The sequence below is a fragment of the Erinaceus europaeus genome, chromosome 8 (genome assembly GCF_950295315.1).
Source record: "Erinaceus europaeus chromosome 8, mEriEur2.1, whole genome shotgun sequence".
Classification (NCBI taxonomy): domain Eukaryota; kingdom Metazoa; phylum Chordata; class Mammalia; order Eulipotyphla; family Erinaceidae; genus Erinaceus; species Erinaceus europaeus.
The window spans coordinates 1,597,740-1,609,954 of record NC_080169.1 but is presented as its reverse complement, the minus strand read 5'-3'; the positions used below and the strand labels follow the sequence as shown (position 1 = coordinate 1,609,954).

Here is a 12,215-nt window from a genome sequence, read left to right as displayed (position 1 = left end):
GTCATCAAACTCAGGACTCTGCTGGGTCCCCACCAGGTGCTTTGCCTGGACCAGGGACCTGGGCAGTACCCCTTCCTGGGGGAGCTTGCCCCCATTCAGTTGGGAGGACTGGCTAATGGGGTCAAGGGAGAGGTGTTCTTAGCCCCCTTCTGAGCACACCCCTGCCCGGGAGTCAGTCAGCAGCTGCTCCTGACTTCCTTTGCTCTCTGTCCCCTCTCCTGCCAACCCTCCTCCTTATTCTTCCTTCCTCTTCTTGTCCCTTCCTCTTGCCTGTCTCTGGGAGAACTCTTTTTGTGGTGGAGAGCCCCTGGGATCTCTCCATCTCTCCAGAATGGGAGATGTTCTTGGACTGTCAAGCACACAAGGATTTTGCAGTGTGACCTTGAGAAAGACTCTTGTCCTTGAACCTCAGTGGTGAAGCAGGGTACATGGCTAAGATGCTTTGCAGCCCTGCCCTTGCTGCCCTCAGCCCAGGACCCCATTGTAGAGCATGCAGAGTAGCTTCCCTGTCTCTGCTACCGCCTGTGCACAGAGCCCTGAAAAGAGAAGGCTTATTTTATTTTTTTTTAGTATTGAAAATGTTTTTTACTACCTTTATTTATTTATTCTCTAGAGACAGCCAGAAATCGAGAAGAACGGGGAGACAGAGTTGGAGAGAGGCAGCGAGAGACACCTGCAGCCCTGCTTCACCACTCCTGAAGCTTTTCCCCCTGCAGGTGGGGACTGGGGGCTTGAACCTGGGCCCTTCTGCACTGTAACGTGTGCACCCAGCCAGGGTAGCACCTGAAAAGAGTAAGTTCAGACATTGACATGAAAGATAAACCCCTTAAATTACCAGGCTGTGCCCTGTGTGAGCTCTACCTTGTGGAGGAGGAAGGAGTGGGCGCCCCTTTCTTTCCCAAACAAGCTTAGTGCCACCCTCCTGAGGGGAGACTTGGGGGCAGCTGCCCCTCCTCGGTTCCCTGGACTTGCGTCTGGGAGAGGAGGACATCTGGTGGGACCCCTGATGCTTGGGGGTCATTGCTACGGAGTGTGGAGACAGGGGTGACCATGACCTACTTTTCCTGGAAGCACTGACCCATGAATGGGGGTGGGGAGCTGAGCATCCAGGGGAGTCCGATGGGAGACAGCCCAGATGGCCCCAACCTCGAGAAGGCAGAATTGGTACCTGGGGCTGTGTGGCCTAGTGACAGGAGAGGGCAAGGTGCTGACCCCCTCTTTGAGGACATCTGGGAGGTCAGGCGTGGCACACAAGGACTTGATAGAAAGACCTCCGTGCCCGGAGGCCCTGCTCAGGAAGCAGGCCATCTTTCTTGGGGTGCTATAGAGAGGGTGCTGCAGCATGTGGGGCCACAGGAGTTATCTGGAGGGTCTTTCCACCCTCGGCAAGATGTGGAAAGTCTGGGTGAGTCACCACCACTGGCTCTGTGTTCTGACTGATGACGCTGGCTTCCTGTGTGCCTGGCGTGCTGGCTCATGGGGGGGGGAGGGAGGGAGGGGCAGAGAGGAGGAGTAGAGAGAAGGAGGAGGGAGGAGGAGGGAGGGCAGATGAAGGAAGAAGGAGTAGGAGGAGAAGGAGGAAGAAGAGGAGGGGTGGAAGAGAGGAGGGAGAAGGAGGGAGAGAGGAGGGATGGAGGAGGAGGAGAGAGGAGGAGGAAGAGAGAGCAGGAGAGAAGAGGGAGAGAGAATGGAGGAGAGGGAAGAAGGAGGAGCAGGGGAAGGGGGAGGAGGAGAGGGGGAGAGTGGAGGAGGAGGGAAGAGGAAGAGAAGGTGGAGGAGGTGGGCATAACTGTGCTTTGAGTCCCGCGGTGGGTCAGTTGCTGGGGTGTGGGTCTTGGAGCTGGGTTCCTTTTGCCCCCACAGGGGAGGAGCCTGGACCACCCTCTACTGCAGCCTCTACTGCAGATATCTACCCCCGCCCCCCCCCCCACACACACACTCTTCACTGTGTGGCCTTGGAGAACACCACGCCCATTCTGTGTTCCTACCCCTCCATCTCAGGTACCTTTAAAGCCTACCAAAGGCCCAAAGGGCCAACTGCCTGAAAAGGCTGTTCGAAATGGTGAAATGTGTGTGTGGAGTGGGGTGGGGTGGGGAGAAGTAGGGAGCCTGACAGCCCCTACAGCGTGATCACCCGAGGGCCCTGGGCTATGAGCAGATGTTGCTTTTACCAGCAACCGAGAAGCAGGTGCACAGGACTGAGACGCCAGACTTTGGAGCTGGGTGTTGGGATCTGCTTCTCAACTCCCTCATCTATCCTGGACTGTTGAACCCTGGCAAAGTTGCCTAATTTCTCTGGTCAGCAGACATGAGCTATGGTTTTTAAAAGTGACAGGCTTTAGGGGAGGTGACAGCAAGAAGATAAAAAGAAAAGAAAATAAAAAAAAAAAGAACTCCGAACTGGCAAGATAATAGGAAGAGAGAAAATTGTGTTGTCCTTACTGGTCAGCAGTCTCTGTATCTAGCTTGTACATAACTGCTTATACCGACTGCTGCTGATGGCCTAACTACAGCTAGATATCACCATTCACATACATTTCTGCTGCCTCAAGTCATGTCTGGGAGCTACAGATGGCTTTTCTTACTTTATTTTATTTCATTCTATTCTATGTTACTCTCCTAGAGCACTGCTCAGCTCTGGTTTATGGTGGGGCTAGAGACTTGAACCTTTGACCTCACAGCTTTAGGCATGAGTCTTTTTGTTTACTTATTATGCTGTTACCCTGACCCTGTTATTTAGTTTTATGACTAAGTTTTATGACTTAGTTTTAGACTAAGACATGTTAAAATTGAATAGATCAACTCTAGATGACTGGGCGGGGTGGCAAATACAGCTGATAGGGTAGTGCAGATTCCTTACTGTACTCTCGATCGGGGTTCAAGTCCCAGTAACACATGGGAGATACTTTTGGGTTGTGATGCTCCTTCCTCTCCGTCCTCGCTGTGTCTCTGTCTGAAATAACAAGAATGAAAATGCCAATCTAGGAGCATTTGGGAGGTCCCAGCACTGCAGGAACAGAACAAACTGTAAGCAGATTGGCCCTCTGAGGCTACCACACTGGGCACCAGGACACAGAGTTTGTTTGTATTTATTTAATTCTTTTTAACCAGAGTACTGCTCAGTATGGTGGTGCGGGGGATTGAACCTGAGACATTGGAGCCTCAGGCATGAGAATCTCTTTGCATAACTATTGTGCCATCTACCCCCACTCTTTTAAAATTTGTCTACTTATTTATTTTTGTCATCATGGTTACCACTGGGGTCAGTGCCTGTACAGTTAATCTACCACTCTCAGCAACCATGCTTCCCTTTGGTTTTTGTCTTCAACAGGATAGAGAGAAATTAAGGGCATCAAATAGACAGAGAGAGAGAGAGAGAGAGAGAGAGAGACCTGTAACAAGTGACGCTTTCCTGCTGCTGGTGGGGACTGGGGGCTTGAACCAGGTGTGCCCTGAGCTGGGTTCTCCACTGGCCAGCAGAGTTTAATTGTCCTCACATCAGCTACAAAGCCAGTGACTCCAGCAGAGCCTGGACACCAGAGGTGGCCCTCTTTGTTCCTGTGGGACTGGCATGTCTGCAGGCTCCTCTCTGTGTGTGAGAGAGGAAGAGAGGAGTCAGAAATCAGCACCCTTCAGCTCTGCGCCTGCCTGCCCCATTGTCTGCTTGCCCTCTGGGCGACCGCAGCAGGCAGCCAGATGGCCTGAGCTATCCTGGCGCCCCTGAACCTCAAGAGATGACAGTAGTGTGCTGCTGAGGCTCCTGGTGCCACCTAGCTGAATGGACAGGACAGGTGACCTCCAGGAAGGAGCCTGTGGTCCACTGGGTGAAATAGGCTGTATGCTCAGCGCCCCCCCCCCCCCCATTCTTTCTTTCTTCCAGGTTATCACTGGGGTTAGTGCCAGCACTAAGGATTCACTGCCGTTGGTGACCATCTTTTCCATGTTATTGGCTAGGACAGAGAGAAATTGAGAGAGGAGGGGAAACAGAGAGGGTGAGAGAAAGAGAGAACTGCTCGTGAAGCGTCACCCTGCAGTTGGGGAGCCTGGGCTTGAACCTGGAACCTTGGGCGGGTCCTTCCACTTTGCAGTATGTGTGCTTAACTGCATGTGCCACTGCCCGGCCCCTCTCCTCTTTCTCATCTGGGCCCTGCTGGCTCTGAGGCCTTTAGGAGCAGATGGTCTGGACTAGAACCAGAAGCAGGGCCCAGGCTACAGCTGAGGCTGCTAGCTTCCCGCGGGGTGGAGGGAGCAGAGGGAGGTGCTGGAGACCCTCCACATAGACCTGTGTGGAGCTATCCTGCCTGCAGGCCCTACCAGCCTCAGTGTACTGGAGAGTTAGTCCCAGATCCCACACACTTGCTACCTCATGCCTTTGAGTTCTCTGCTGGCCGAGAGAGACTGCCTGAATCTTTTTTTTTTTCTTTTTGAGTGGGGTTGGGGAAGTCAACCAGACCTTTCTCTGTTCCAACTGGTCAGGCCAGGTGTGTCAGCCTTGTGTACAGGACCTGAGGCTCCCATGGGGGAGACGGATGAGACCCAGCACCCTGGAGTCCACCTGTGTCAGTCATGCTCAAGGGGGTCTAAGGTAACCCAGTGTGTGAGGACCCTGAGGTAGGGGCAGAGACGTCAGCCTGTGTGGTGTCACTTGGTCACAGTGCCCAGGGGTCTGAGGTCACTTTCCCCAGCCTGCCCAGTCCTTTCTGACCTGCAGGTAAGAGTCTAGCTAGCATGCCCGCTACCCCCACGCTTCTTGGCATCTGAGCATCTCTGGGTGTCCAGTTGGTACCCAGAGCTTCCCCCAAGCATCTGAGCAGCCCTGAGAAGGCAGAGCTGAGTGATGGGTGGGTAGGACAGGCTGCTTTTCAGTCACCTTCCTGCCTGATAGTAGTCTCCTCCTCCATTTGGGGCTGCTTCCTTCTCACCAGCCTAAGTCTAGAATGGCAAGGGCAAGAGGACGGGGGGGGGGGGTTGGTAGACAAATAGACAGACAGATAGACATGGAGGTCCTGGCAGCTCTGCTCACAGGTACAGATGTGCCAGGACACGTTGGCTTCTAAGCAACCCCCCACCCATCCTGGGCCTCCTTGAACAGCTGTCCCACACCCACCCTCAAGGTCACAGTGGATACTGACTGGGCTTACTCAGTCTTTTTCCTAATAACTGAATAGAAGCAGTAGTTATTTCTGAATGACCATACCATGTTTTGTTTATGGCTGTACGGGGGCCTGTTAACAGGGGCTTCCTGAGGGAGGCTTTGCTGCCCCACTTTTTTGTTGTTGATGATGCTATTTTCAGTGATGCTGCAGAGACTATCCCTGTGTCCTCTTCTTTCTCTGGGATGCACATCCCCGGACGCTTCCGAATGGCTGGGATGTAGCTGGGACTCATCTTCTGGGAAGGTCCTGGGGAGCCTGTGGCTTGCTCTTTGGGCTCTGAGCATCCTATCCTGTCCTTGGGAGCAGCCCTGGCCCTCCCCACCACCCGGCCCTTGCAGCTCCTGCACCTCTGGGACCACAGTCACTCTGGAGCCTCATTTGGCTTAGTGTGTGGTGGGGAAGGCTTTACACCAGAGGCAGAGGGACAAGAGCACTGTGGTCAGCGTCCAGGCCCTACCGCTGGAACTGAGTGGCTCTCTGTGTGTGAGCAGAATCAGATGGGGCCGCGGCACCTCCTCCTTTGCCACATGCAGCCAGGTGACTGCTGGGAGCCGGGCTCCGTGCCCCAGGGCCTTTGGGATTGCTACTTCACACCCTTTCAGGATGCCTGGCTGTGCAGCAAAGCTGGTTCTGGCACCTGGGCAGGAATCCAGCAGAAGCAGTGTGTGTCGGGCTTCTGGACACATGGTCCAGAGACGCACAGGTCCCCTCACCCATGTTCTTCACGTGGGGGCCCATCACATGCCCACAGCCGAGAGCCGAGAAGCACAAATAACCTGTCCAGGGAAGGAGTGTGTGCCCGTTAATGTCACCTAAAAGGGGGCTGAGGGGCACAAAGGCCACTGGGAGCAAGCCGCCCGGACCTGTCTGTGGCCTGCAGCCTGAGCCAGAGTGCTGGTCACTGTTCACGGCGCCTGCTGCCACGCGGGTGAGCAATGTGGGCCCAGCATGGCTGTTCCCCTGGCGTGGTGCCCGCTTTGCCACCTGTGTCACGATTAGAGAGCTGGAGGCCCTGCCACAGTTTGGGGGTCCTGTGACACTAGGGGAAGCTCTGGTACTGTGTCTGTCTGACTGTCTATCTCTTTTTAAGTGAAAACAAAGCAAAACAAACAAACAAACAAAAAGAAACAAACAAAACCCCAGTCAATCTGGAGAGGTGCAGCTCTGCTGACAAAAAAAAAAAAACATTAAAATTAAAGAGAAAGAAGAGGGGAGTCAGGCGGTAGTGCAGAGGGTTAAGCACAGGTGGTGCAAAGCACAAGGACCGGTGTAAGGATCCTGGTTCGAGCCCCCAGCTCCCTAACTGCAGGAGAGTCGCTTCACAGGCGGTGAAGCAGGTCTGCAGGTGTCTGTCTTTCTCTCCCCCTCTCTGTCTTCCCCTCCTCTCTCCATTTCTCTCTGTCCTATCCAACAATGATGACATCAATAACAACAACAATAATAACTACGACAATAAAACATCAAGGGCAACAAAAGGGAATAAATAAATAAATAAATATTTTTAAAATGAGGAGGGAAAAAAAGAAAGAAGAGCAGGAGGGTTGACAAGCCCCTCCCTCTGGTCAGCGCGTCTGCTTGGTCATGGTGCAGGCCTGGCCCCGGCTGCACTGGGGGAAGCCTCACTGCTGCGCCATCACCATCTCTGTCTCTGTCTGAAAATGTTGGCCTAGAGTGGTAAAGCCTCAGTGAGAACAAGAAAGCCACATCAAAACAAACCAAAAATAAAGGAAAAAAGACAAACAAAACCAAACATTCCCCCCACCACCAAAAGAGCAGGAAAAGAAAAGGAGAGAAAAGGCATGGGGGTAGGGGGAGGCCTTGGCTCTGGACCCACTCTGTTCTCACCTGTCCTTCCTCTCCAGCCTGTGGACACCTTGGGGCTGAACGGTGCTGGCCTCTCTCCAGACGGAGACACAACATGGCCATTGGCGTGGGGGTCTCCCTGGCTGCTCTGCTCCTACTGCCACTGGTAAGGACCCCGCCCCTTCACTGCCCCTCTGGGACCCTGAGGGTCCTCAGGCTCGGCTGTACCTGGTGTAGTGCCTGCGCTTTTGTTGTTGATGAGTGTACTTGGCTGGTACCACCACCAACGCCCTCACTGGGTGGCTTGGATCTCAATGCCAGTTAACTCTGTGATGGTACTTCTGCAACTGTAACAAACAAAAAAACCCACCAGTGCCTACTTGGTAGAATTCTTGAGATGACATATATGTGTATAGACTCATATTTGGCAGGACAGTGCATGCAGGTAACACAGAGACTGAACATATGTGCATGCACATGTATGTATATATGCATGTTCAAGTTTGCCAATATTCCTGTAAGACACAAATCTGAGGCCCCGGGAGGGGTCTTTGCTGGGTCCACACACTGAGCTGGTGAAACAGAGGAGCCTCCGTGGTGCATGTGACAAGGTGGGTTCGGGGCTCCTGCTAACCATGGGCTCTGCCACTGTCTCCTCCCCTCCTGTCCCAGCCTCAGGATTTTGCTCCTGGGGCTTCAGTAACAGGGCTCCTTACTTCTGCCCCACCCCTGTGTCACCTGCAGGCCGCCACAACGCACTCAGACTGCATCTTCAAGAAGGAGCAGGCCATGTGCCTGGAGAAGATCCAGAGAGCCAACGACCTGATGGGCCTGAATGACTCCTCCCCAGGTAAGTGGTGTGAGTGGGTGACCTGGGGGGGCAGCGGCTGTGCTGGCCGGTCCCAGAACTGCTGCTGCTCCCTCCCGTGGGCCTCTGTGGCGGGCGTGGGGGTGGTGTGGGGCTGCGTCTGGCAGTGCTTTGGTGAGCTGGAGGCTGGAAGCAACTGTGGGGACACTGGGTGGGCTTTCTTCGGTGGCCATCCTGCAGCCCGCCTCTGGCAGAGCTCTTCTGGGTGGCCACAGATGTGGTCCCCACCACCCCGGTGGGACTGGGATGAAGCTGGGGGCCCGGGGCTGGGCGGCAGCTGGCACAGAGCTTGTTAGCAGCCGGTGGCAGCAGGTGCACAGCTGTCACTGGAGACAGAGCTGGAGAGAACCTGGTTAGCTTGGGAGGGAGGTGTGTGGCCCTCTCCTGCCACCTCTGGTGGTTCAGGGCCACATCCCCAAGCCTGACTGCCTCTGTGGAAAGTGGGGTGCCCTGCGGAGGAGGGGGAGGTGGGGGTGGGCCGGGGCCCTGGCATGTAAAGGGGCTGCCTCTCTACCCGGTCACCCGCACAGCTGTCCGGGGCCCCGGGCTGGTGGAGAAGGAGGGTCTCCTGCAGGCAGCTGGTCACTCAGCATCCCTAGCTCTGTCCTGTGAGATGCCCAGCACCCTCAGTCCCCACGACACACCACAACTGCTGGGCACTGTCTGCAGATGTCCCCAGGGCTCGGCAGGCCCCAGACTGAGATGTGCCGCCCTTGAGGGTGAGCCTTCTCCTCACTCCTTGCTGGCTCCCTGACTCCCAGCCAGAGGGCCGGTGAGGGTCTGCACCGGAGGTTGGGAACTGGGGAGAGGGCATCCCTTACTGGCCTCTGCTACTGGAGGGCGAGGCCAGTGGGGGTGGGGGGCCTCCTCCCCACCCTCAGGGTCCTCTCCTTCACCGGGAGCTCCTGTGCACGCCATCTGTTTAAACCGCTGATTAATCGGCAGCCCAGTTAAATGGAATGGTCCCTCTGGGCCTGACTCCCCAGCCAGTCGGTGAACATTAGCTGGTAACGGAGCTGCTCCTGGCCAGGCCAGCTCCCCTTCCAGCTGCGTTTGTGCACAGGCCTCACTGGGGAGAAAAGCACTCTAGGTCACGGCACCCAGCTCACATGGTCAGGGGCTCACATGGACCTGCACCTGGGAGGGGACATGGGAGGGACGTGAATAATAGGCAGCCTAGGCCTCCCGTACCAGCGATGGAACACTGGGGCCTGGGGCGTGTGTGTGTGTGTGTTTGTCTGTGAGAGTGTGTATGTCTGTGTCTGTGTGTGAGTGCTTGTGTGTGTGTCTGTGTGTCTGTATGAGTGTGTGTGTGTGAGTGTGTGTGAGTGACTGTGTGTGAGTGTGTGTGTCTGTGTGAGTTTGTGTGTGAGTGTGAGTGAGTGTGTGTGTGTGAGAGAGTGTGTGTGTATCTGTGTGTTTTAGTGTGTGTGTGTGAGTGTGTGTGTGAGTGTGTTTGTGAGTGTGTGTGAGAGTGTGTGCGACTGTGTGTGTGTGTGTGAGTGTGTGTGTCTGTGTGAGTGTGTGTGAGAGTGTGTGTGTGTTTGTGAGTGTGTGTGTGTCTGTATGAGTGTGTCTGTATGAGTGTGTGTGTGTGTGTGTGTGTGTGTGTGTGTGCATGAGTGTGTGTAGGGGGTTAGGTGTCTGTTTGCCTGAGGCTGGTCTGGAACCTGGGTGTCTGCCTGTCAGCCTAGCGCTATGCTTCTTGCATCACGGTTCCCAGGTGCATTGGGCAGAGGGGGGAGGTGAGGGTGGGCCGGGGCCCTGGCACGCAAAGGGGTTGCCCCTCCACCCGGCGACCTACACAGCTGTCCGTGGCCCGGGCTGGTGGAGAAGGAGGGCTCTTTCAGGCAGCCGGCGCTGATGGGGTGTGGGGCGGACAGGCTCCCAGAAGGCAGGCCTCACTTGCAGGGCACTCAGGAGCAGAAGAAAAGAAGAAGTGGGGGAGGTAACATGGGAAAGGATGTGTGGAGGTGGTGCCTTTTCTTTTCTTTCCTTTTCTTTTATTTTCTCTTCTCTTCTCTTCTCTTCTCTTCTCTTCTCTTCTCTTCTCTTCTCTTCTTTTCTTAATTGCCACCAGGGCTATTGATGGGGCTTGGTGCTGGCATTATAAATCCACTGTTCCAAAATAAATAAATAAATAAGTAAATCCACTGTTCCTGGCAGCCATCCTTTCCGCTCCCTTTTTAAAATGTTATTTATTTATTATTGGATAGAGGCAGAGAGGATTTGAGAGGGGAGGGGGATAGAGATGGAGAGAGACAGAGAGACACCTGCAGCCCTGCTCCTCCACTCCTGAAGCTTTCCTCCTGCAGGTGGGGGCTGGGGGCTTGAACCTGGGTCCTTGTGCATGGGAATATGTGTGTTTAATCAGATGCACCACTGCCTGGCCCCTGAGTGTCTGTGCTTCTAAGGTCCAGGAGAGCATAAGGCCTCAGCCTCCAGTGATCCTCTCCTCACCCCTGGCTGAATTGCCCCAGCCCCGTTGCCAAAGTGGTGGAAAGAGATGGGGAGGGAGGCAGGGAGCATTTTCCTCGTTCACAGGGGCTTGTCCTGGGGGCTGGGGCTGGGTCCCTCTCCCTCCAGCAGCTGTCAGCGTCGTTGGCCTGGGGTGGCCTTGACTTTTCTGTGCCACCGTGGAGAGAGCCTGCCCTGCCGGGAGAGAGTTCTCATCTTCTTCTCTGGCAGTTCCTGGGGACATCCTCAGTTGTCTTGCCAGAGAAGCCAGGCTCGTTGGCCACAGATGGAGCTCTGTTAGGAAACGCAGGTTGTGTCTGTCTCTCAGTGAGGCCGCACCTGGGAGCTCCTGGGAGTGACTACCACGCTCACCTCCAGGGCTGGGGAGAGATCTCACTGCGGAGGGCCTGTCCGTTGCCCTGTGTGCAGTGTAGCTCCGAGCTCAGGCATCGCACGGGTGGTACTGTGCCATTGGAGAAAGCTCCAGGGCTGTGGCATCACTCACCATCCACCCCACCATCCCAGCTGAAAGTGCAACCAGAACAGTGAGATCCTACATGGGTGAGGGACACCCCCACACACACACACAGAGCAGAGTTAAAAAAGAAAGTTGATAACCAGCTCTTCCTCAGGCTGACCTGATTAGTGTGTGGGTGGAGGGCTTGTCGGGATGTGTTATTAATATCTCCATGTGATTCTTTTTGTTTTATTATTTTTTTACTATATTTTATTTATTTAACATTGGATAGGGACAGAGAGAAATTGAGAAGGGAGGGAAAGAGAGAGACAGAGAGATACCTGCAGTCTTGCTTTATCACCTTAGAAAGCTTTTCTCCTACAGGTGGGGACCAGAGGCTTGAACCTGGGTCCTTGCACACTCTAATGTGTGTGCTCAACCAGGTGCACCACCACCTGCCCCCCTTGTGTTATCTTTTTTTTTATTGGATAGAGACAGATGAACTGAGAGGGGAGAGGGAGATAGAAAGGGAGAGGGACAGAGAGACACCTGCAGCCCTGCTTCATCACTTGTGAAGCTTCCCCCCTGCAGGTGGGAACCAGGGGCTTGAACCTGGGTCTTTGTGCCCTGCAATGTGAGCGCTTAACCAGGTGCACCACCACCCAGCTCCTAAGTTTCCATGGATTCTGACCTGGCTCCAAGTTTGGGGAGTGCTGGTGAAGATGCTGCCAGTCTGTGCCAGGGATGACCTGAGAGAGCCAGGTTGCCCCACCGCACGGCTGTCCGTGTGCCTGTCCCTCTTGTCCCTGGGTACACACTGTGCTCAGAGCACTGGCTGGAAGTGGAGTGGGTGACCTTGGAACACCTGAAAATCAAAACTGAGACTCACCGTCTGAACTCATAGCAGTCTTTCCCTCCTTCCTTCCATCCCTCCACAGATGGATTAACTGATTGATGAAAGACAGGGGGGGAGCCAGGAACCCAGAGCTTCACTAGCACGTGCAGTGCTGGTAATTTAACTCCACGCTTGAGAGTCCAGTATGGCAGCCGCTATGCCATCTCGTGGCCCTGTCACTCTTCCTTCCACCCTCTCGTCCCCTGCTCCTTTCCTCCCTCCCTTTCTTCTTTCCTTCCTTCCTCTCTCTCCCTCTCTCCCTCCCTTTCTTCCTCTCCCTCTCTCCCTCCATCCATCCATTCGTCCATCTCTTCTTCCTTCCTTCCTTCCTTCCTTCCTTCCTTCCTTCCTTCCTTCCTTCCTCTCTTCCTTTCTTCACTCCCTCCCTCCTTTCCCTCCTTCTGGAACTGGAGCTTCACTGTCCTGACTTTTGCACACGCACGCGCACACACACACACACACACACACACACACACACACGGGTGGGGGAGCGAGAGCGTCACACACTGCACTGCGGCTACCGCGTGGTGTACGGGGCTTAGACCTGGGCTGTGTGTTTGGAGCGGCAGGTCCCTGTCC

The 12,215-nt window shown here is 54.8% G+C and overlaps 2 protein-coding genes across 8 annotated transcripts in view; both read left to right on the top strand.

The window, feature by feature from the left end:
- Window positions 1–12,215, top strand: part of PPP1R17 (protein phosphatase 1 regulatory subunit 17) — a 749,123-nt gene that overhangs the window by 100,132 nt on the left and 636,776 nt on the right. The window lies entirely within an intron of this gene.
- Window positions 7,019–12,215, top strand: part of ADCYAP1R1 (ADCYAP receptor type I) — a 61,861-nt gene continuing 56,664 nt past the window's right edge. For all 7 annotated transcript variants that reach the window (XM_007531001.3, XM_007531000.3, XM_007530999.3 and 4 more), the window contains exons 1-2: window positions 7,019–7,125; window positions 7,704–7,809. In XM_007531001.3, coding sequence (XP_007531063.1) covers window positions 7,075–7,125; window positions 7,704–7,809 — 157 coding nt within the window. In that variant the 5' untranslated portion in view covers window positions 7,019–7,074. The remainder of the gene's footprint in view (window positions 7,126–7,703; window positions 7,810–12,215) is intronic.